General features: G+C 44.4%; 1 protein-coding gene across 3 annotated transcripts in view; it reads left to right on the forward strand.

Moving 5' to 3' along the window:
* PTPRO (protein tyrosine phosphatase receptor type O) overlaps positions 1-24,805 on the forward strand; it is a 484,495-nt gene that overhangs the window by 383,965 nt on the left and 75,725 nt on the right. For 2 of the 3 annotated variants that reach the window (XM_069762736.1, XM_069762737.1), the window contains exons 16-17: positions 5,182-5,250; positions 11,536-11,619. In XM_069762736.1, coding sequence (XP_069618837.1) covers positions 5,182-5,250; positions 11,536-11,619 — 153 coding nt within the window. The remainder of the gene's footprint in view (positions 1-5,181; positions 5,251-11,535; positions 11,620-24,805) is intronic. The other variant, XM_069762738.1, reaches the window with a different exon arrangement.

The following is a 24,805-nucleotide window of genomic DNA, read 5'->3' on the forward strand; positions in this document are numbered from 1 at the left end:
CTCTGTGTCTGTTGCTTTATTCTGTGTATTCTTTAGTGCATCGCTCGCTGTGTCTGTTGCTTTATTTTGTGTATTCTTCTGTGCATCGCTCACTGTCTGTTGCTTTATTCAGTGTATTCTTTAGTGCAGAGGTCCCCAACTCCAGTCCTCAAGGCCCACCAACAGGTCATGTTTTCAGGATTTCCTTTGCATTGCACAGGTGATGCAATTATTACCTGGGCAAGACTAAGGAAATCCTGAAAACATGACATGTTGGTGGGCCTTGAGGACTGGAGTTGGGGACCTCTGCTTTAGTGCATCGCTCACTGTGTTTGTTGCTTTATTCTGTGTATTCTTCAGTGCATCGCTCGCTGTGTCTGTTGCTTTATTCAGTGTATTCTTTAGTGCATCGCTCGCTTTGTCTGTTGCTTTATTCTGTGTATTCTTCTGTGCATTGCTCTCTGTGTCTGTTGCTTTATTCAGTGTATTCTTTAGTGCATCGCTCGCTGTGTCTGTTGCTTTATTCTGTGGATTGTTCTGTGCATCGCTCACTGTCTGTTGCTTTATTCTGTGTATTCTTCTGTGCATCGCTCGCTGTGTCTGTTGCTTTATTCAGTGTATTCTACAGTGCATCGCTCACTGTCTGTTGCTTTATTCAGTGTATTCTTTAGTACTTCGCTCGCTGTGTCTGTTGCTTTATTCTGTGTATTCTTCTGTGCATCGCTCGCTGTGTCTGTTGCTTTATTCAGTGTATTCTTTAGTGCATCGCTCGCTGTGTCTGTTGCTTTATTCTGTGTATTCTTCTGTGCATCGCTCGCTGTGTCTGTTGCTTTATTCTGTGTATTCTTCTGTGCATCGCTCACTGTGTCTGTTGCTATATTCAGTGTATTCTTTAGTGCATTGCTCTCTGTGTCTGTTGCTTTATTCTGTGTATTCTTCTGTGCATCGCTCGCTGTGTCTGTTGCTTTATTCAGTGTATTCTTTAGTACTTTGCTCGCTGTGTCTGTTGCTTTATTCTGTGTATTCTTCAGTGCATCGCTCGCTGTGTTTGTTGCTTTGTTCTGTGTATTCTTTAGTGCATCGTTCGCTGTGTCTGTTGCTTTATTCAGTGTATTCTTTAGTGCACCGTTCGCTGTGTCTGTTGCTTTATTCTCTGTATTCTTCAGTGCATCGCTCGCTGTGTCTGTTGCTTTATTCTGTGTATTCTTCAGTGCATCGCTCGCTGTGTCTGTTGCTTTATTCTGTGTATTCTTTAGTGCATCGCTCTCTGTGTCTGTTGCTTTATTTTGTGTATTCTTCCAGTGCATCGCTCACTGTCTGTTGCTTTATTCAGTGTATTCTTTAGTGCATCGCTCACTGGTGTTTGTTGCTTTATTCTGTGTATTCTTCAGTGCATCGCTCGCTGTGTCTGTTGCTTTATTCTCTGTATTCTTCAGTGCATCGCTCGCTGTGTCTGTTGCTTTATTCTCTGTATTCTTCAGTGCATCGCTCGCTGTGTCTGTTGCTTTATTCTCTGTATTCTTCAGTGCATCGCTCGCTGTGTCTGTTGCTTTATTCTGTGTATTCTTCAGTGCATCGCTCGCTGTGTCTGTTGCTTTATTCTGTGTATTCTTCAGTGCATCGCTCGCTGTGTCTGTTGCTTTATTCTCTGTATTCTTCAGTGCATCGCTCGCTGTGTCTGTTGCTTTATTCTCTGTATTCTTCAGTGCATCGCTCGCTGTGTCTGTTGCTTTATTCTCTGTATTCTTCAGTGCATCGCTCGCTGTGTCTGTTGCTTTATTCTGTGTATTCTTTAGTGCATCGTTCGCTGTGTCTGTTGCTTTATTCTGTGTATTCTTCAGTGCATCGCTTGCTGTGTCTGTTGCTTTATTCTCTGTATTCTTCAGTGCATCGCTCGCTGTGTCTGTTGCTTTATTCTGTGTATTCTTTAGTGCATCGCTCGCTGTGTCTGTTGCTTTATTCTGTGTATTCTTCAGTGCTTCGCTCACTGTCTGTTTCTTTATTCTGTGTATTCTTCAGTGCTTCGCTCGCTGTGTCTTATTATTATTATTATTATTATTTATTGTTATAGCGCCATTTATTCCATGGCACTTTACGTGTGAGGAGGGGTATACATAATAAAAACAAGTACAATGATCTTAAACAATACAAGTCACAACTGGTACAGGAGGAATGAGGACCCTGCCCGTGAAGGCTCACAATCTACAAGGGATGGGTGAGGATACAGGAGGAGAGAGGACCCTGCCCGCGAGGGCTCACAATCTACAAGGGATGGGTGAGAATACAGTAGGTGAGGATAGAGCTGGTCATGCAGCGGTTTGGTCAATCGGTGGTTACTGCAGGTTATAGACTTGTCGGAAGAGGTGGGTCTTCAGGCTCTTTTTGAAGGTTTTGATGGTAGGCGAGAGTCTGATGTGTTGTGGTAGAGAATTCCAGAGTAGGGGTGATACGCGAGAGAAATCTTGTATACGATTGTGGGACGAGGAGATAAGAGGGGAGTAGAGAAGGAGATCTTGTGAGGATCGGAGGTTGCATATAGGTAAGTACCGGGAGACCAGGTCACAGATGTATGGAGGAGACAGCTTGTGGATGGCTTTGTATGTCATGGTTAGGGTTTTGTACTGGAGTCTCTGGGCAATGGGGAGCCAGTGAAGGGATTGACAGAGGGGAGAGGCCGGGGAATAGCGGGGGGGACAGGTGAATTAGTCGGGCAGCAGAGTTTAGAATAGATTGGAGGGGTGCGAGAGTGTTAGAGGGGAGGCCACAGAGCAGGAGGTTACAGTAGTCGAGGCGGGAGATGATGAGGGCATGCACTAGGGGTTTTGCAGATTCTTGGTTGAGGAATGAACGGATTTGTGAAATATTTTTGAGTTGAAGTCGGCAGGAAGTGGAAAGGGCTTGGATATGTGGTTTGAAGGAGAGATCAGCGTCAAGGATTACCCCGAGGTAGCGAGCTTGTGGGACAGGGGAGAGTGGGCAGCCATTTACTGTAAGGGTATGTGCACATGTCAGGATTTCTTGCAGAAATTTCCCTGACAAAAAACGGTGCGTTTTTTCCCAAATGCATAGAATAGCAGGAAAAACGCAGAAAATCCGCAAAATTAATGAACATGCTGCTTTTTTTACCGCAATGTTTTTTGTTTCGCGGAAAAAAAAACGCATCCTGTGCACAAAACATGCAGAATGCATTCTAAATGATAGGATGCATAATGTATGAGTTTTTAATGAGTTTTTATAGCGTTTTTATCGCGAAAAAACCTGAACGTGTGCACATAGCCTAATGGATAGGTTCGTTGGGGGGCTCACGTGAGATGGGGAAAGATGATGAATTCTGTTTTGTCCATGTTAAGTTTCAGAAATCTAGTGGAGAAGAAGGATGAAATAGTGGACAGGCATTGAGGGATTCTGGTTAGTAGGGAGGTGATATCTGGTCCAGAGATGTAGATCTGTGTGTCGTCGTCAGCATAGAGATGATACTGAAAACCGTGAGATTCTATGAGCTGTCCCAGGCCAAAGGTGTAAATGGAGAAGAGCAGGGGCCCTAGGACTGAACCTTGTGGGACTCCGACAGATAGGGGGCGAGGTGAGGAGGTGGTGTGTGAGTGGGAGACGCTGAATGTCCGGTCTGTTAGGTATGACGAGATCCAGGATAGGGCCAAGTCTGTGATGCCAAGAGATGAGAGGATCTGTAGCAGAAGGGAATGGTCCACTGTGTCAACGGCAGCTGACAGGAACAGGAGGAGGAGGACAGAGTAGTGTCGCTTGCTCTTGGCGGTAAAGAGGTCATTGGTGACCTTAGTTAGGGCAGTTTCAGTGGAATGGTGTGACCAGAAGCCAGATTGTAAGCGATCGAAGAGGGAGCAAGAAGAGAGATGGGAGGATAGTTCAAGATGGACGTGTTGTTCCAGTAGCTTGGAGGCATAAGGGAGAAGAGATATAGGGCGATAGCTAGATACAGAGGATGGGTCAAGAGAGGGCTTTTTGAGGATAGGTGTGAATGAGGCATGTTTAAAGCTTGAGGGGAAAACACCAGTTGTTAGTGATAGGTTGAAGAGATGGGTTAGGGTTGGGATGAAGACTGTGGTGAGGTTTGGGATGAAGTGGGATGGGATCGGATCAAGTGCACAGGTGGTGAGATGTGATCTTGAGAGTAGAGTGGAGAGTCGATCTTCTTTAATGGTGGAGAAGTTGGTTTTGGAGGTGGAGGGCTGGGAAATCGGGAGGAAGGGCTCTGGGGGTTGTTGACCAAAACTGTCTCTGATGTTATCAATCTTCTGCTTGAAAAATGAGGCAAAGTCTTCAGCTGAGATGAGTGGGGAGGGAGAAGGTGCTGGGGGACGGAGGAGAGAGTTGAAGGGGTTGAATAACTGTTTAGGGTTGTGAGACGGGGAGGATATGAGAGATGAGAAGTAGGTTTGTTTAGCTGTGGCGAGTGTGGTCTTGAAAGTAGTGAGGGACTGTTTGAATGCGATGAAGTGCTCGTTGGAGTGGGATCTTTTCCATCTGCGCTCAGCAGCCCTGGAAGCTCGCCTCAGTTCTTTGGTCAGGCTGGTGTGCCAGGGCTGTCTGTTGATTTTGCGAGCTTTGGTATGTGTAAGTGCGGCAGCAGATTCCAAAGCTACAGCTGTTGTGGTATTATATAGAGCGGCAGCATCATCCGCATTGTGTAAGGAACTTATATCTGTGAGAGGGAGGAGGGATTCAGAGAATGAGTGTAGGTCAAGGTGTTTAAGATTTCTGCGAGGGTGTGAAAGTTTGTGGGGTGGGGATTGTAGACCTGGAGTGGAGAGGGAAGAGAATGTGAGAAGGTTGTGGTCAGAGAGAGGAAGAGGTGAGTTAGAGAGGTTAGATGGGGAGCAGAGGCGGGTGAAGATGAGGTCCAGTGTGTGACCATCTTTGTGAGTGGCTGTAGAAGACCATTGAGTGAGGCCGAAGGAGGAAGTGAGAGATAGAAGTTTAGTGGCAGCTGAGAGGGAAGTGTCAATGGGGATGTTGAAGTCGCCCATGATGATAGTGGGGATGTCCGCAGAAAGGAAATGAAGTAGCCAGGTGGTGAAGTGTGTCTGCCACATTATTCTGTATATTCCTCAGTGCATCACTTTCTGTGTCGGTTGCTTTATTCCATGTATTCTTCAGTACATTGTTCAGTACATCACTCACTGTGTTTTCCACTTTATTCATTGTATTATTGTTTTTATCTAGGGAATGTGGAGCTGGAACATTCATCAATTTTGCCACTTTGGAAAGAGATGGGAAACTTCCGTACAATTGGTGAGTGCACAATTAATGTGATTCTACTGGTTCAGATGAGGTTTGCAGCCTCTTTGTGTAGGATGGTGATAATAATGCAGGAAATACAGATTTATTACTTTTATCATCGAGACTGGGCACAGCACCATCCTGTGGGCTGTGATACGAACAGTTAATATAAATGACTCCCCAGAGATCCCATAAATCTGCTGCACCCATAAGTCTGACTGATGGTTAGTAGCAGGGTCACTCCTGCAGCACCATCTTACACAAAGGCAAATTACAGCTACACTATCCGTAATATTATACAATTTACCCAACATAAAACTGCTTCCTATAATATCATAGTTTTGTATTAGATGTGCACAGATTAGTGGCTTGGCTTTTTACCTGTTTTGTTACATTTCAATCTTTGTGAAAATATTTTTGTAATCCTATTTGTATGTGATACATCAGCGCTAAATAGTCTAAGGAAGTGAACTGAGAAAAATATAGGCATAAATTAAATTTGTGGGATCAAATAACTAAAATTTGCCATGAGCATATGGGTTCACCCCTTTTGTGATGAAGCCCTTAAAATGTCTAAAAAAATGTGTATGACTCAGCGATGAAGAATCCACTGCACCTTCAGAGGTCTTATATGTATAGAGCTTCCATTTTATTGAAAAATAGTTGAAGAATATAAAAGAGCACAGTCACATGCAGTCAGATCGGCCAGTGGACATCTAGAACAACATGTTTCGGCGTGTAACAAAGCCTTAATCATTTCTGGTACAAGCAATTCACTTTGTAAGTCCCATGCTTAGTGACAAGACGTCCCTCTGTGTACAATCTAAGTGTCGCATGTCTGTCAGTATATTTACACTTTACCTTATCTGAAAGGCCACAAAGCCTAAGACATGTGGGAGACTCCCCAAATGTATGGAGGAAGGTGCTCTAGTCAGATGAAGCCAAAATTGAACTTTTTGGCCACCAAGGTAAACGCTCTGACTGGATTGAAACAAAAACAGCTCATCATCACAAGAACACCACCCCCAAAGTGAAACATAGAGGTGTCAGCATCATGCTGTGGGAAGTTTTTCAGCAGCAGGGACAAGCAAAATAGTCCAAGTCAAGGGAAAGATGGTTGGTGTAAAGGACAGGGATAATCTTGAGCAAAACCTGTTTCTTTCTGTCAGTGATTTGAGACTGGGATGGAAGACGTTACCCCCTAACTGCACTGTGCATGCTGTACAGATGGTGGATGAGGAAAATGCTCTGTGCTTGTCAGTAGGGGACGGCCATGGCATCTTGTGTTGTGAATTCTGCTTTTGGGTTCCCTCCAGTGTTTGTAGGTGGGAATGCAGTTGTCTCTGAGTCGCAGTCCTGGCCAGGTGTATCTGCTGATTGCAGTTCTGACTGGGATATTTAGGTGTGCAGGATTCATTAGTCCTTGCCAGTTGTCAATGTTTCTTGTGAAGTGTTGCATCACTTTCTGGCTTCTCCTGCTTAGCTGCCAATTCAGCAAAGATAAGTGTCTGTTTTTTGTTTCTGTGGCACACATGCAGTGTGCTTATATTCTGTGCTATTCATTTGTTTTTCTCTTGTCCAGCTTAGACTGTGTCAGTGTTTTCTCAGTCTTGTTGGATTCTCTGGAGTTGCAGATATACGCTCCACATCTTTAGTTAGATGGTGGAGTTTTTGTATTTTCTGCTGTGGATATTTTTGGAAGGATTTTTAATACTGACCGCTTAGTATCCTGTCCTATACTTTCCTATTTAGCTAGTGTGTGCCTCATTTGCTAAATCCTGTTTCCTGCCTGTGTGTGTCTTTTCCTCTACTACTCACAGTCAATATTTGTGGGGGGCTGCCTATCCTTTGGGGGTCTGCTCCGAGGCAAGGTAGAAATTCCTTTTTCCATCTATAGGGGTATTTAGTCCTCCGGCTGTGACGAGGTGTCTAGGGTTTGTTAGGCACACCCCACGGCTACTTCTAGTTGCGGTGTTAAGATCAGGGTTTGCAGTCAGTATAGTTACCACCTACTCCAGTGAAAGTTTTCATGCTGCTCCAAGGTCACCTGATCATAACACTCTTGGCTCCAGTGAAGGAGAATCTTCATCTTCACTACAAGACATTGTGGACACTTGTAGCTTCAGCTTTGTGGGAACAGTTTGGGCAAGACCCTTTTCTATTTCCCATGACTATGCCCAGTGCAAAAGCTTAAGAAATAGATGGTGGGGGGAGATTGCTGGAGGAACATGAGCAGCTGGACAGAGCCCAGACCCCAACCCATTCAACACCATGGAGATGAATGAGACCTGAGATTGCGAACTCGGCCTCTCACCAACATCAGAATCTGACTTCATAAATGCTCTTCTGGATTATTATTATTATTATTATTATTATTATACATTTTTATGATGGATGAAGGAGAAAACATTCCCACAGACAACTCTGAGAAAAATCCTTCCCAGAAGAGTGGGAACCGTTGTATCGACGAACACCAACTCCATATTAATATTTCAGTATATAGGTGAAGGACAGAGAAGCCCCTGGAGGAGGATGTGGGGGGCACATACTTTTCTCCATATTAATGTATATGGATGTAGATGAGGACAGAGAAGCCCCTGCAAGTGGATATAAGGGGGTTCATATTTTTCCCCATATTAATGTATATGGATGTAGATGAGGACAGAAAAGCCTCCGAAGATGGATGTGGGGGCAAATACTTTTCTCCACATTAATGTCTATGAACGTAGATGGAGGACATAAAATCCCCTGGAGATGAATGTGGGGGACACATACTTTTCTACACCTAGTGTATACAGCGTGTGAAATATGTTTTGAACACATCAGCAATTTTCTAAGGTGCTATTGATATGAAATTCTCACCAGATGTCTGTAACAACCTATCCAATCCACACAGACAAAGAAATCAACATAGATGTCCATAAATTGTAACCCTAAGTATGAGAAATGACACAGGAAATAGTATTGAACACGCTTCAGGAAATGTAATTATTATTTGGTACAAAAGCCTTTGTTAGTGAAGTTCCAAGACGCTTCCTGTATGGAGAAGCTAGTCGCAGGCATTGCTTAGGTAGGATTTTGGCCCATTCTTTCACACAAACACTCGTCACATCCTGAAACTTACTTGGGCTCCTTCTATGAACTCTATGCTTTAGTTCCTTCCATAAATGATCTCTTGGATTCGACTTCGGCGATCAGCTCGGCCATGCTAACAGCTTTATTGTCTTTCTCTGAAACCATTTGAGAGTTTCCTCGGCTGTGTGTTTGGAATCATTGTTTTGTTGGTAGATGGCAGCAGATGTTTAGCAAGAATGTCCATTCATCCGTCCTTCACTCATACGAAGTTTCCAGTGCCATATGCTGAAAAACAGCCTCACACCATGATGTTCCCACCTCCACACTTCACTGTTGGTATTGTGTTTTTGGGGGGTAATATACAGTGCCTTTTGGCTTATAAACATGGTGTGTATTATGGCAACCAAAGTATTCAATTTTTGTCTCATCTTAACACACTTTATTATCCCAGTATTTCACAGGCTTGTCTAAATGTTGTTGAACAAACTGTAAACGCACTTGAACATGCCTTTTGTTCAGCAATGGAGTCTTGTGTGGTGAGCATGCATACAGGCAATGGAAGTTGCGTGGTGAGCATGTGCAGCGCCCCAGAGACCTGGTCGTTGCAGTATAGCGCTCTGCCGCTAAGGAGAGTAGCGGTACGTCTGATGGCACGAAGGAGTTCTCCTGACCAGGTATCACCAGAACACATTACACTTCACACTCCGGCCACTAGGGGGAGAAAAAGGCTTTATTTATTGGGCCACTCCTCACACTGGTAAAACTAGGGGCTGGGGAGGAAGTTAGTCAGAAGCTGACTGGGTTGGAACCAGGCAACATCCCGTGGCAGGGGGTGTTGCAGGGAGAAGGCACAGGGGGGTCCCTGTCAGGCGTGGGAACCTGGCAAGGTGCCTAGCGAACAGAACGTAACGGAACCGCGCCTGCACTACCTTGCGGCGGTATCCTAAGAAAGAGACACGAAGGGAAGGATATTGTGGAAACGTGTAAACGAGATCAAGCACAAAGGAGAGCCAGTAAGAGTCGTGCCGAGAGAGACAGAGGCAACATCTTACTGAGGCGCGTAGTCGGTGGCCGGAACACCGCGGGAGTAACTGACTTCAGGCCTTACTTCAAACTCCGCTGGACAGTTAGTCATAGGCTGGCTGTCTACCTTACTACACCTACGAAGACATAGGGGGCAACATTGGGAGAGGGGCGTCTCTAGAGTCCCGGAAGACCTCCAAGCCTTCCCGTCATACAGGTGGCGTCCTAGCCATAACATATCTGGGGGACGTTAGAAACTAGTAACATCTGGAACCAAAGAACGAGAGAGAGAGCTGTAGAGAACGAACGAGAACAGCAGTTGTGAGGACTATTCCGAATGCTCAGCAGGATAGGACTACAACACACAGGCGCTATTGGTAGGCAACGATTTCCATCTGCGAGGGAAACTCTGGATGTGCCCATCGGACCGGCCGGTCTCTGAGAGCCCTGTTAAACGTACTCTGGATTGAGGATCCTGAAGCCTTCAGTAAAGAGGTAAAGAGATTGCAACCTTGTGTCCTCGTTATTGACTGCACCTCACACCGTCACCATCCACCTTACTGGGAAGCCCTGGGGACATACTTCACCTGTGGGAAGGTATACCATCCAGCTGCCATTCCATCACCCCAGTGGACCCTATAGCAGCGTCGGTCACCCTGACCGAACACCACAGGTGGCGTCACGAACTACTGACAGACTGCTTCACTAATTTCATTGGACGCCCCTTAGCAGGGTAGCGGACCGGGTCTAGCCACCGTGACAGCCTCAGAACCGAACCAGAGAGGCCCGGTACAGAAACGCGTGGCCCTGTGTCTGGGGGCACTCCACATGCATGCAGGCCACAGAGATTAAACAGAGAGTCTCTATGCATGCCATGGAGGTTACGTGGTGAACTTGCATACAGGCCATGAAGGTGCATGGTGAGCGTGCATAGAGGCCATGGAAGTGGGGTGCATTGCTTATAGTTTTCTGTGAAACAATTGACCTTGCTGATTCCAGGTCACTCGGTAGCTCTCCATAATTGGTCCTTGGCTCTTAGACAACTCTTCTGATTTTTATTTCCTCTCCTCTGCCTGAAATCTTGTGGGGAACAGCTGGTCATTTGCGGTTTATGGTGAAATCTTGCGGGGAGCACCTTGTCATGGCTGGTTTATGGTGAAATCTTTCAGGGAGTACCAGGTTGTGGACAGTGTATGGTGAAATTATGTTTTTTTCACTTCCGGATTATGACCCCAACAGTTCTTACTGGAACCTTCAGAAGTTTAGGAATTCCTCTGTAACCAATGTCATCAGTAGGGTTGAGCGACTTTTTTTACTTTTTTAGTGTCGAGTCGGGTTTTGCGAAACCCGACTATCTCTAAAGTCGAGTCGAGTGAAATCGGCCGATTATGGCGAAAAGTCGGGGATCGTCCGAAACACAAAACCCAATGCAAAGTCAATGGGAATTTTTTATTTTATTTTTGTTCTCTCTTTCTCTCCCCCTCTCTCCCCCCTGAACAGAAAAGCTGGTGTTACACATTGCAAATCGCTACTGCGCACAAGCGACAAGATGACGATAGGCGTCCACGCCCCTAAGACCTATGTCATCACTCTGCCCATGCTCCTTCATTGGCTGAAAAAATGGCGCCAAGCGCGTCATACGAAACGCGACTTTGGTGCGAAAGTCGCGTACCGCATGGCCGACCCCACACAGGGATCGGGTCGGGTTTCATGAAACCCGACTTTGCCAAAAGTCGGCGACTTTTGAAAATGAACGATCCGTTTCGCTCAACCCTAGTCATCAGTATGTTTTGCAACAATAAGGTTTTGAAGGTCTTGAGACACCTCACTGGTGTTACCCATCATGAGATGAGATGGTAATGGCACACCTTTTTGTATCCCATCAGATGAACGAGGACGGCTTTCTAAATACTGATAGATTTCAGCTGGTGTCAGGACTATTTGTTCCTCATGTGTTCAGCACTTTGTGTCACTTCTCATACTTAAACATAATCTATGGACATCTAAGGTGATTTCTACAGTATGGAGATTTTTGTGGTTGTTACCGACATCTGGGGAGAATTTCATGTCAATGGCACCTTTAGACATAGGATTACTGAGCACATTGGTGACAAGTTCAATACTTGACTCGCTGTAGATACTAGAGTCTCTGTCACTTTACTAACCTGTTTTTCTGTTCTGACCTCTTCACACTCGCAGGCGTCGTAGCGTCTTCGCTTTCCTCGCTCTCCTGCCTTCCTGTCTGTGGACCGACTACCTCTTGGCTTTTTATATTAACCCTTGGTAAGTCATTTTCCTTCTTTCTATAGTTGTAGAGCAGTTGACACATAATGTGATATGTCCATTGCTCAGAGAGTCTACTAAATCCTCCCTATGATGTCACGATTGTGTCTGGATCCAACACTGATACCAGCGGTATCATATGGATTATATATCGCACCTCCTATTAGCGAATCAGTCCATGATCTGTGCCGGGCATCCGAGGAATAGATACCGGATGTTCTGATAGATACCGATGATTAATAATTGAGGGCACCTTCTTCTGGTGGATGACCCATATAAAGTGGCAGCTGCTGACAGGTCTGACATATAGAATCATAGTGTCTGCCAGGATAGATATGGCGCGGCACAGTTATGTGGTGACAGATACGGCGGTCACAGGTATGTGACCCAAAAAGAAGAAGAAAGCACTACTGTAATGCATGCACACTACACCGAGAAAATATGTTCAAATATGATCATTTTTATTGGTGCTCAATAACAAAATAAGACATAAAACACAAGTAAAAACATATGAGGAACCACCACTAATACACCCCAACAATGAAGGTGTATATATATATATATATATATATATATATATATATATATATATATATACATATATATATATATATATATATACATATATATATATATATATATATATATATATATATATATATATATATATATATATATATATATATATATATATATATATATATATATATATATATATATATGTATGTATGTATATATATATATATATATACACATATATTCTACTATATAATTGTCTGAGGGTCACTTCCGTCTTTCTGTCTGTCTTTCTGTCACGGATATTCATTGGTCGCGGCCTCTGTCTGTCATTGAATCCAAGTCGCTGATTGGTCGTGGCAAAACGCCCACGACCATTGCCATGACCAAAGAGTGACGGGCACAGTCCGGCGGCAATATGGCCGCTGCTTCCTCCCCGCAGTCAGTGCCCGCTCCATACTCCCCGCAGTCACCGCTCACACAGGGTTAATGCCAGTGGTAACGGACCGCGTTATGCCGTGGGTAACTCACTCCGTTACCGCCGCTATTAACCCTGTGTGACCAAGTTTTTACTATTGATGCTGCCTATGCAGGGTCAATAGTAAAAGGAACTAATGTTAAAAATAATAAAAAAAATAAATCATCATATACTCACCTTCTGCCACTTTTCCCGCTCCTCGCGACGCTCCGGTAACCGCTCCATGCAAGCGGCAGGTTCCGGTGGCAAGGACGGTATGCGACAAGGACCTGCCATGACGTCACGGTCATGTGACCGCGACCTCATCACAGGTCCTGCGCTACCAACCCTGGGACCGGAAGCTGCAGAGTGCACCGCACACAGACGACATGACTACAAGGGCTCCCTCCGAAGGTGAGTATATGTTTATTTTTTATTTTTTAACCTATGACATACGTGGCTGGGCAATATACTACATGGCTGGACAATATACTACGTGACTGGGCAATATACTACGTGGCTGGACAATATACTACGTGACTGGGCAATATACTACGTGGCTGGGCAATATACTTTGTGGACATGCATATTCTAGACTCCCCGATGCGTTAGAATCGGGCCACCATCTAGTGTGTGTATATATGTATATGTGTATATGTATACAGGATATTGCACAAAATATGTAAACGGCTCCTACATGATTATTCCCCTCAGAGTAGAGGAAAACAAAAAGGCCAAACCAAAGACAGCCAACCCGTTTGGGCTGTGAAACAAAGCCTGGAAATAAACCTAGATATAGAGGTTAAAGGTGGTGATCCATAATGATGAGTGGCAGTCAGAGCAAATAATAAATGTGGCCGGAGGCTCAGGAGGTGGAAAAAACACGCACAATGATGGAGCCGAAAGAGCAATATCCAAGGTGGAGTATCCAACAATGGGGAAGGAAAGTGGAGGATCCTGGGGAGGCCCCACGCGTATCGCCGTAACCTGAATGGCGATTTTCTCGGTGTAGTGTGCGTGCATCACAGTAGTGCTTTCTTCTTTTTTGGTTCATCATTGTTCTACTACTGGCTTTTTGCACCTCCCTCATACCATGACTTTTCAAAATCCTATATATATATATATCAGTCCCCGGTCCAGTCCAGTCCCCGGACTTCCGCCCTTGTAAAGAGTGACTTCCTGCAGCTCGCATCTGGAACGCAAGCGATGAACGCTAAGCGTCACGATGGTGAGCGAGGCAGGAAGAGATGGGGAAGCTCCTGACCAGCGCATGCGCCAACCGGGTGCCGAAAAAAGAAAAAGAGGGACGCTAAAGCTGAAAACAGGGAGTATTGGCAAATACAAGAAGAAAAAATGCAGGGGAATGCTATGAACGGCAAACCACATATACGTGTAGACTATAAAGAGTGTCAAACAAATATAAATATACAGTACATCTCAATTGCTCATTAATTAACAAAATCCATAATGTGATTAAGTGCTAAATTAATAAATTATACATAAGCATAAATATACAAGTGTAACATAGTAACATAGTTAGTAAGGCCGAAAAAAGACATTTGTCCATCCAGTTCAGCCTATATTCCATCATAATAAATCCCCAGATCTACGTCCTTCTACAGAACCTAATTGTATGATACAATATTGTTCTGCTCCAGGAAGACATCCAGGCCTCTCTTGAACCCCTCGACTGAGTTCGCCATCACCACCTCCTCAGGCAAGCAATTCCAGATTCTCACTGCCCTAACAGTAAAGAATCCTCTTCTATGTTGGTGGAAAAACCTTCTCTCCTCCAGACGCAAAGAATGCCCCCTTGTGCCCGTCACCTTCCTTGGTATAAACAGATCCTCAGCGAGATATTTGTATTGTCCCCTTATATACTTATACATGGTTATTAGATCGCCCCTCAGTCGTCTTTTTTCTAGACTAAATAATCCTAATTTCGCTAATCTATCTGGGTATTGTAGTTCTCCCATCCCCTTTATTAATTTTGTTGCCCTCCTTTGTACTCTCTCTAGTTCCATTATATCCTTCCTGAGCACCGGTGCCCAAAACTGGACACCGTACTCCATGTGCGGTCTAACTAGGGATTTGTACAGAGGCAGTATAATGCTCTCATGTGTATCCAGACCTCTTTTAATGCACCCCATGATCCTGTTTGCCTTGGCAGCTGCTGCCTGGCACTGGCTGCTCCAGGTAAGTTTATCATTAACTAGGATCCCCAAGTCCTTCTCCCTGTCAGATTTACCCAGTGGTTTCCCGTTCAGTGTGTAATGGTGATATTGATTCCTTCTTCCCATGTGTATAACCTTACATTTATCATTGTTAAACCTCATCTGCCACCTTTCAGCCCAAGTTTCCAACTTATCCAGATCCATCTGTAGCAGAATACTATCTTCTCTTGTATTAACTGCTTTACATAGTTTTGTATCATCTGCAAATATCGATATTTTACTGTGTAAACCTTCTACCAGATCATTAATGAATATGTTGAAGAGAACAGGTCCCAATACTGACCCCTGCGGTACCCCACTGGTCACAGCGACCCAGTTAGAGACTATACCATTTATAACCACCCTCTGCTTTCTATCACTAAGCCAGTTACTAACCCATTTACACACAATTTCCCCCAGACCAAGCATTCTCATTTTGTGTACCAACCTCTTGTGCGGCACGGTATCAAACGCTTTGGAAAAATCGAGATATACCACGTCCAATGACTCACCGTGGTCCAGCCTATAGCTTACCTCTTCATAAAAACTGATTAGATTGGTTTGACAGGAGCGATTTCTCATAAACCCATGCTGATATGGAGTTAAACAGTTATTCTCATTGAGATAATCCAGAATAACATCCCTCAGAAACCCTTCAAATATTTTACCAACAATAGAGGTTAGACTTACTGGCCTATAATTTCCAGGTTCACTTTTAGAGCCCTTTTTGAATATTGGCACCACATTTGCTATGCGCCAGTCCTGCGGAACAGATCCCGTTGCTATAGAGTCCCTAAAAATAAGAAATAATGGTTTATCTATTACATTACTTAGTTCTCTTAGTACTCGTGGGTGTATGCCATCCGGACCCGGAGATTTATCTATTTTAATCTTATTTAGCCGGTTTCGCACCTCTTCTTGGGTTAGATTGGTGACCCTTAATATAGGGTTTTCATTGTTTCTTGGGATTTCACCTAGCATTTCATTTTCCACCGTGAATACCGTGGAGAAGAAGGTGTTTAATATGTTAGCTTTTTCCTCGTCATCTACAACCATTCTTTCCTCACTATTTTTTAAGGGGCCTACATTTTCAGTTTTTATTCTTTTACTATTGATATAGTTGAAGAACAGTTTGGGATTAGTTTTACTCTCCTTAGCAATGTGCTTCTCTGTTTCCTTTTTGGCAGCTTTAATTAGTTTTTTAGATAAAGTATTTTTCTCCCTATAGTTTTTTAGAGCTTCAATGGTGCCATCCTGCTTTAGTAGTGCAAATGCTTTCTTTTTACTGTTAATTGCCTGTCTTACTTCTTTGTTTAGCCACATTGGGTTTTTCCTATTTCTAGTCCTTTTATTCCCACAAGGTATAAACCGCTTACACTGCCTATTTAGGATGTTCTTAAACATTTCCCATTTATTATCTGTATTCTTATTTCTGAGGATATTGTCCCAGTCTACCAGATTAAGGGCATCTCTAAGCTGGTCAAACTTTGCCTTCCTAAAGTTCAATGTTTTTGTGACTCCCTGACAAGTCCCCCTAGTGAAAGACAGGTGAAACTGCACAATATTGTGGTCGCTATTTCCTAAATGCCCAACCACCTGCAGATTTGTTATTCTGTCAGGTCTATTAGATAGTATTAGGTCTAAAAGTGCTGCTCCTCTGGTTGGATTCTGCACCAATTGTGAAAGATAATTTTTCTTGGTTATTAGCAGAAACCTGTTGCCTTTATGGGTTTCACAGGTTTCTGTTTCCCAGTTAATATCCGGGTAGTTAAAGTCCCCCATAACCAGGACCTCATTATGGGTTGCAGCTTCATCTATCTGCTTTAGAAGTAGACTTTTCCTATCGCCACGACAGCACCCACAACGAGAGAGGGGATCCGCCCACCTTCCGGACAGGAACCTACAGGTTAAAAAGGGGCGGTCCCCCTCGCCCTCCAGTTTGGGTTCCTGTCCGGACGGCGGGAGCCTACAGGTCGTTTCACCTACCCGGGTCCGCCAAGCCTCTGTGCCGTGTCCAGGTGAGAACGGCAGAGTCGGGGGCCCGGAAGCAGCGTTGGGGGAAGTTCTGTGTCCAGCTTCCCCCCTCGTCTGGCAAGGAGCGGCTGAATGCCGAAGTGGCGTTCCCAGGGGAAGGCACGCCGCCCTGGGTCGTCCACACGCGCGCGACGCTGCGGGAGCAGGTCGGCGCTTATGACCCGGAAGTGATCGATCGACTTCCGGAGGAGACCGGGAGGAGGAGCGCGGGACTTTTGAAAAGGAGCAGCGCTCAGGTGAGATGTGTGTGCGGCAATATGTCTTCAGCAGGAGACGCTGAACACCGACAGGCAGGAGAGCACAGGTCTCATAGCGGCGAACGTGGGCAGCAGGATCCTGGCAAACCAGCATCACGTCGCAGCTCACCCCCTCAAAAACCGGTACTCTACATTTTTTCAGCAGTGGTGAGTGTAATATGTAAACCATTGCCTGATACAGCCGTTTTCTACACTATGCTTTATTATAGGGGAAAAAGGTCTCCAAATCCAAGCATAAGCAGTGTGCTGTATGCACAGAGCCTCTACCTGACACCTATGTTAAAAAGTTATGCCAATTATGCATATGTCGTATGTTAGAAGAAGAGGCCCCTCTCCGGGTATCGGATCTGAGGGAAGTAATTAGGGAAGAAATAAAATCATCCCTTAAAACCAGACGGCATGAAAAAAGCAGTGTGGAGTTGGTGTCCGATTCCAGCCCTTCAGTACAAGAAGGCGAGTGTTCGGAAAGTTCTTCGGCATCCTCTTCAGATGAGGAGGGAAGACCTTGCTTTTCCATGGAGGGTATGGAAACCTTAATTAAGGCAGTCCGTGCAACTATGGGGGTTGCAGAGAGTAAAGAACCAAAAACAACCCAGGAGATCATGTTCGCAGGGCTGAGCCAGAGAAGTCGGAAAGCTTTCCCAGTGGTGGATTCTGTTAAAGATCTGGTCAAACGGGAGTGGGACAAGCTGGATAAAGGGTTTTTACCTTCAGCTTCAAAAAGAAGGTACCCCTTTGAAGATGACACTTTATCCCAGTGGATGAAGGTTCCGAAAATAGATGCGGCAGTAGCCTCTACTTCAAAAACAGCCTCACTTCCGTTAGAAGATGTAGGGCTCCTCAAGGATCCTTCAGATAGAAAGGCTGACATGCTCCTTAAAAAACTATGGGAGTCATCATCTGGAGCCTTTAAGTCGGCTATTGCAGGCACCTGTACGGCCAGATCAATCATGGTCTGGGTGACTCAGCTGGAGGAGCAGCTTAAAGCGAAGGTACCCAGGGATAAGTTGCTGAATTCCCTGTCTCAGGTCAGAGAAGGAGCAGCTTATCTAGCAGACGCCTCAATTGATTCTCTGAAATTGGCTGCAAGATCGGCAGGTCTTTCGAATGCAGCCAGACGGGCTCTATGGCTAAAGACATGGAAGGGGGATGCCCAGGCTAAGGCCAAACTTTGCTCCATTCCATGTAGGGGTGAGTACCTATTCGGCCCGGTGCTGGATGACATCCTTGCAAAGGCAGAAGATAGGAAGAAGGGATTTCCTAAAACGTTTAATCCCACTTTTAGGAACGCCTTCCGAAGACGCATGCCCTTCAGGAGATTCCAGCCAGACCAGCAGGGGTATAATCGCGATTCGGAAACATCAGATCATAAGAAGAAAGGTGGATACTATAAGAACCCTTCATCTTTCTCAAGACGTAGACGTAACTACAGATAGAACAGATCTACCAGTAGGGGGAAGACTAAAGTTCTTCTCAGATAGATGGAAAAAGATTACTTCTAGTGCCTGGATAATGGGGGTGGTTGAGTCCGGATTAAAATTAGAATTTTTGAGAACTCCCCCAGATCATTTTGTGATAACATCACTGGACACTCCGGCCCAACAACAGGCCTTAGAATTAGAGATTCAACAATTGCTTACAAAGCGAGTTATTGAAGAAGTACCAAAACATCAGGAGAAGACAGGCTTTTATTCTCCGCTATTCTTAATCTCTAAACCTGATGGGTCCTTTAGGACTATCATAAATTTACGTAAATTGAATAGATATCTTCAGTACCACGCTTTTAAGATGGAATCCATTAAGTCAACAACTAAGCTTTTGTTTCCTAGGTGCTACATGTCGGTCTTGGATCTAAAAGATGCGTACTACCATCTTCCAGTTCACAGAAATCACCAGCAATTCCTCAGGATGGCAGTATGGGTAAACCATCAGATTAAACATTTTCAATTTTTGGCAATGCCCTTTGGCCTGTCCATGGCACCTAGAGTTTTTACTAAGGTTGTTTCTGAAGTAATGGCCCATATTAGGGAAAGAGAAACCCTTGTGGTGCCCTATCTAGACGATTTTTTGATAGTAGGAAATTCAATTGACCAGTGTACGTCTAGGGTAAATGCCATAATATCATCCCTACAGGATCTCGGATGGATAATCAACTGGGAAAAGTCAAAACTGGAACCCACAAGACGTCAAATGTTCCTAGGAGTTCTTCTAGAATCAGAAGATCAGTCATCCTTCCTACCAGAAGAGAAGAAGCGGAAGATCGTTCAAAGGATCACGGCCGTAAGAAAAGCTCCAAACTTAAGTTTAAGAGACGCAATGTCTCTACTAGGATCTTTGACTGCGTGTATATCGGCGGTAACATGGGCTCAGGCTCATACCCGAATACTTCAGTACGAAGTTCTTCGAGCAGAAAAAGATCTTCACGGTGCTCTGAGCAGAAAGTTCAAATTATCACCCGCCACTCTTCACGATCTGAGATGGTGGCTCAATCCAGCACATTTGTCAAAAGGAGTTCTCTGGACCATCAATCCGAACAATATAATTACAACAGATGCCAGCCCGTTCGGTTGGGGAGCCCATATGGGAGACATTCTAACCCAAGGGCGATGGTCGAGTCAGGAGTCCCAGAATTCCTCGAATCTAAGAGAGCTTACTGCAGTCTATCAGGCTCTTCTTTCCTTACTACCATCCCTGAGGAATACGCATGTACAGATACAAACAGACAATATGACTGTGGTAGCCTACATCAATCATCAGGGGGGGACAAGGTCTCGATCCCTGATGACCACTACAGCACAGATATTGTCCCTGGCCGAGAAACACTTATAATCCCTGTCGGAAGTACATATAAGAGGGGAACTCAATATAGAGGCGGACTACCTCAGTCGCCATTCCCTTCGTCAGGGAGAGTGGTCCCTAAACCAACAGATATTCGATCAGATAGTCAATCTGTGGGGGTTGCCGACAATAGATCTGTTTGCTACGAGGAGGAACAGGAAGGTCAGGAAGTTCGCATCCTTACACATAACAGACCAACCATTTATAGTGGATTCCCTTCGTGTCCGTTGGGACTTCCAGCTGGCATATGCCTTTCCCCCAATGTGTCTGATTCCGATAGTTCTCAGGAAGATCCGGGAGGAAAGAGCCAGAGTGATCTTAATCGCCCCCTTCTGGCCCAGGAGGCCTTGGTTCTCTCTCCTCATGACAATGTCTGTGACCGATCCCTGGGTGTTGCCAGTGGTTCCGGAACTCCTCTCTCAGGGTCCATTTCATCATCCAAATTTGGAGACTCTTCACTTAATGGCCTGGAATTTGAGAGGGAGCTTCTGAGGGAGAGGGGGTTCTCTAACGCTTTAATAGCTACTTTATTGAAAAGTAGGAAGGAGGTCACTACAAAGATCTACTCGAAAATTTGGAAAAAATTCCTTTTGTTTCATCAGCAACCATTAGGAGATAAGGCTCCGATTTCAGCTATTTTAGAATTCCTTCAGAAAGGCTGGGAATTGGGCTTAGCGGTCAACACTCTAAGAGTTCATGTTTCAGCCTTGGGAGCTCTATATAACAGTGATATAGCTGGTAATAGATGGGTTGCTAGATTTATTAAGGCATGTCAGCGTTCTAACCCAATCCATATTGTAAGAATACCCCCTTGGGATTTAAATTTGGTACTTGAGGCGTTGACTGAACCTCCGTTCGAGCCATTAGACTCTATTTCAATAAAAAATTTAACCTTAAAAACAGCTCTACTCTTAGCATTAACATCTGCCAGGAGGGTCAGTGATATACATGCGTTATCAGTAGATCCTCCCTATCTAATAATTCTCCAGGATAAGATTGTCTTAAAGCCTGATCCTGCATATTTACCAAAAGTAGCATCTAAATTTCATAGAAGTCAGGAGATTTATTTACCATCCTTCTATGAAGATCCAGGTTCAGAAGAGGAGAAAAAATATCATACTCTAGATGTAAAGAGGGCGATATTAGAATACCTGGATAGGACACAAAGCTGGAGACAGAGTAGGGCTCTGTTTGTTTCTTTCCAGAATCGGAAAAAGGGTTCTGGTGTCACGAAGAACTCTATCGCTAGATGGATTAGAGAAGCGATATGTCTTGCCTATTCTGCCAAGGGAGTAACACCACCAGAAGGCATCAGGGCGCACTCTACTCGGGCCATGGCATCATCCTGGGCGGAGAAGGCAGATGTCCCCATTGAAATATGTAAGGCGGCAACTTGGTCATCACCTTCCACCTTTTATAAGCACTATCGCCTTGATCTATCTGCTAATTCCAGCTTACAGTTTGGCCGTTCAGTACTTAGTGCTGTGGTCCCTCCCAGTTAAATAGTCTTTGAAAGTCTCTCGTTGTGGGTGCTGTCGTGGCGATAGGAAAACCGGTTTTTACGTACCGGTAATAGGATTTTACAGAGTCCACGACAGCACCCATACATTCCCCCCCGTATTTAGTTCTTATTCCTGCACTCTGTTGGAAGGTGTGCCGTAGAGTTCACTCTATAGAGGTGGTGGTATTTAGTATTGTTTAATATGATATTGTCATGTACTGATTCATTGGCGGTAACCCTTGTACTCTGGAACACAAACTGGAGGGCGAGGGGGACCGCCCCTTTTTAACCTGTAGGTTCCTGTCCGGAAGGTGGGCGGATCCCCTCTCTCGTTGTGGGTGCTGTCGTGGACTCTGTAAAATCCTATTACCGGTACGTAAAAACCGGTTTCCATGGTTTCTGTTATATTTGGGGGTTTCTAACAGACCCCAATGAGAATTTTGTTACCATTTTTCCCTCCATGAATTTCGACCCATATGGACTCGACATCCTCATTTCCTTCGCTAATATCCTCCCTTAAAGTGGACTTTAGACAAGACTTTACATAGAGACAAACCCCTCCTCCTCTCCGATTTTTACGATCCTTTCTAAACAGACTGTAACCCTGTAAGTTAACTGCCCAGTCATAGCTTTCATCTAACCATGTCTCGGTTATTCCCACCATGTCAAAGTTACCTGTAGATATTTCTGCTTCTAGTTCTTCCATCTTGTTTGTCAGGCTTCTGGCGTTTGCGAGCATGCAGTTTAGAGGATATTGTTTTGTTCCAATCTCCTTGCTGTGGATAGTTTTAGAAATGTTCTTACCTCCCTTCTGAGTATGTTTTCCTGGTTCTTCTTTGTTCGAGTCTAATGTTTTTCTTCCCGTCCCCTCTTCTCCTAGTTTAACGCCCTCCTGATGAGTGTAGCGAGACTTCTGGCGAATGTGTGTTTCCCAGGTTTGTTGAGGTGTAGTCCGTCTCTGGCGAGGAGTCCATCGTACAAGTAATTCACACCGTGGTCTAGGAATCCGAATCCTTGTTGTCTGCACCATCGTCTTAGCCAGTTGTTCGCATCAAGGATCCTGTTCCATCTCCTGGTGCCATGCCCGTCTACTGGAAGGATAGAAGAAAAAACTACCTGTGCATCCAGTTCCTTTACTTTCTTCCCCAACTCTTCAAAGTCTTTGCAGATTGTCGGTAGGTCCTTCCTTGCCGTGTCATTTGTGCCAACATGTATCAGAAGAAATGGGTGGATGTCCTTGGAGCTGAAGAGCTTTGGTATCCTATCGGTCACATCCTTGATCATCGCACCTGGAAGGCAGCATACTTCTCTTGCGGTTATGTCCGGTCTGCAGATGGCTGCTTCTGTGCCTCTCAGTAGTGAGTCTCCCACCACCACCACCACTCTTCGTTGCTTCTTGGCTGTACTTTTTGCTGTCACTTGTTGCTGTGTGCCCTTTTTTTTTTTGCTTGCTGGTATTGCTTCATCCTTAGGTGTGCCATCTTCATCCTCTACAAAGATTTGATATCGGTTCTTCAGTTGTGTGATTGGTGATTTCTCCATGGTCTTCTTGCTTCTTTTGGTCACATGCTTCCACTCATCTGCTTTTGGAGGTTCTCTGACACTTTTTTCACCTTCTGTGACCAGTAGAGATACTTCTGTTCTGTCTAGGAAGTCTTCATTCTCTTTGATGAGTTTCAAAGTTGCTATTCTTTCTTCCAGACCCCGCACCTTTTCTTCTAAAAGGGCCACTAGTCTACACTTCTGACAGGTGAAATTGGATTCTTCTTCTGGTCGATCTGTGAACATGTAGCACATGCTGCAGCTCACCATGTAGGTTGTCACATCTGCCATGTTGCTCCTAGATCCTGCTGACTTGCTGTGTGTTTTCCCTCTTGTGTAATCTACTCAGCCAAGCTCTCTTGCAATAATGTCCTACAGGCAAAAATTCTCCTCCTCAAGCTTGAATCCCTGGTTTGGTGATGCTTTCCAAGCAGCTGGTCCCGGCTGTACCCAACGATCTTCTTGCTTAGGGAGACTCTTCGCTTTTCCCAGAAGGCACCTGGAATATGCCAATTATCCTCCTCAAGCTTGAATCCCTGTAAAAATTCATAAATAATATATTCTGTGCAAATACATTAAGAAATATAAAAAATATATTTCATTATATACATAAGGATAATCAATATATTAGTGCAAATATTATAAATATAATTTGCCATATAACATATCAATATATTTAATAATAATAATACTTTATTCACACAAAATCCTATTAAAAAAATTAAATATGGTCCCCGTTCAGAGAAATAAATAACAAATAATAACCAACCCTACTATTTCCCCATTATTTATAAAGATATACGATATACTATCCCCCTACGTCTATTCCCTAACTTAGATAAATGTACATTACAAATATAATGACATAAAACACGTAATTTTGACAACAATAACAAAGAAGAATTGTCCATAATGCTGAATCTGTATAACTGGACCTCTTCATATCCTTATAGGGACTAGACAGAAGAAATACAGTGGGGCAAAAAAGTATTTAGTCAGTCAGCAATAGTGCAAGTTCCACCACTTAAAAAGATGAGAGGCGTCTGTAATTTACATCATAGGTAGACCTCAACTATGGGAGACAAACTGAGAAAAAAAAATCCAGAAAATCACATTGTCTGTTTTTTTAACATTTTTTTTTGCATTTTATGGTGGAAAATAAGTATTTGGTCAGAAACAAACAATCAAGACTTCTGGCTCTCACAGACCTGTAACTTCTTCTTTAAGAGTCTCCTCTTTCCTCCACTCATTACCTGTAGTAATGGCACCTGTTTAAACTTGTTATCAGTATAAAAAGACACCTGTGCACACCCTCAAACAGTCTGACTCCAAACTCCACTATGGTGAAGACCAAAGAGCTGTCAAAGGACACCAGAAACAAAATTGTAGCCCTGCACCAGGCTGGGAAGACTGAATCTGCAATAGCCAACCAGCTTGGAGTGAAGAAATCAACAGTGGGAGCAATAATTAGAAAATGGAAGACATACAAGACCACTGATAAACTCCCTCGATCTGGGGCTCCACGCAAAATCCCACCCCGTGGGGTCAGAATGATCACAAGAACGGTGAGCAAAAATCCCAGAACCACACGGGGGGACCTAGTGAATGAACTTCAGAGAGCTGGGACCAATGTAACAAGGCCTACCATAAGTAACACACTACGCCACCATGGACTCAGATCCTGCAGTGCCAGACGTGTCCCACTGCTTAAGCCAGTACATGTCCGGGCCCGTCTGAAGTTTGCTAGAGAGCATTTGGATGATCCAGAGGAGTTTTGGGAGAATGTCCTATGGTCTGATGAAACCAAACTGGAACTGTTTGGTAGAAA

This window comes from Ranitomeya imitator, chromosome 4, assembly GCF_032444005.1.
Source record: "Ranitomeya imitator isolate aRanImi1 chromosome 4, aRanImi1.pri, whole genome shotgun sequence".
Taxonomy (NCBI): Eukaryota; Metazoa; Chordata; class Amphibia; order Anura; family Dendrobatidae; genus Ranitomeya; species Ranitomeya imitator.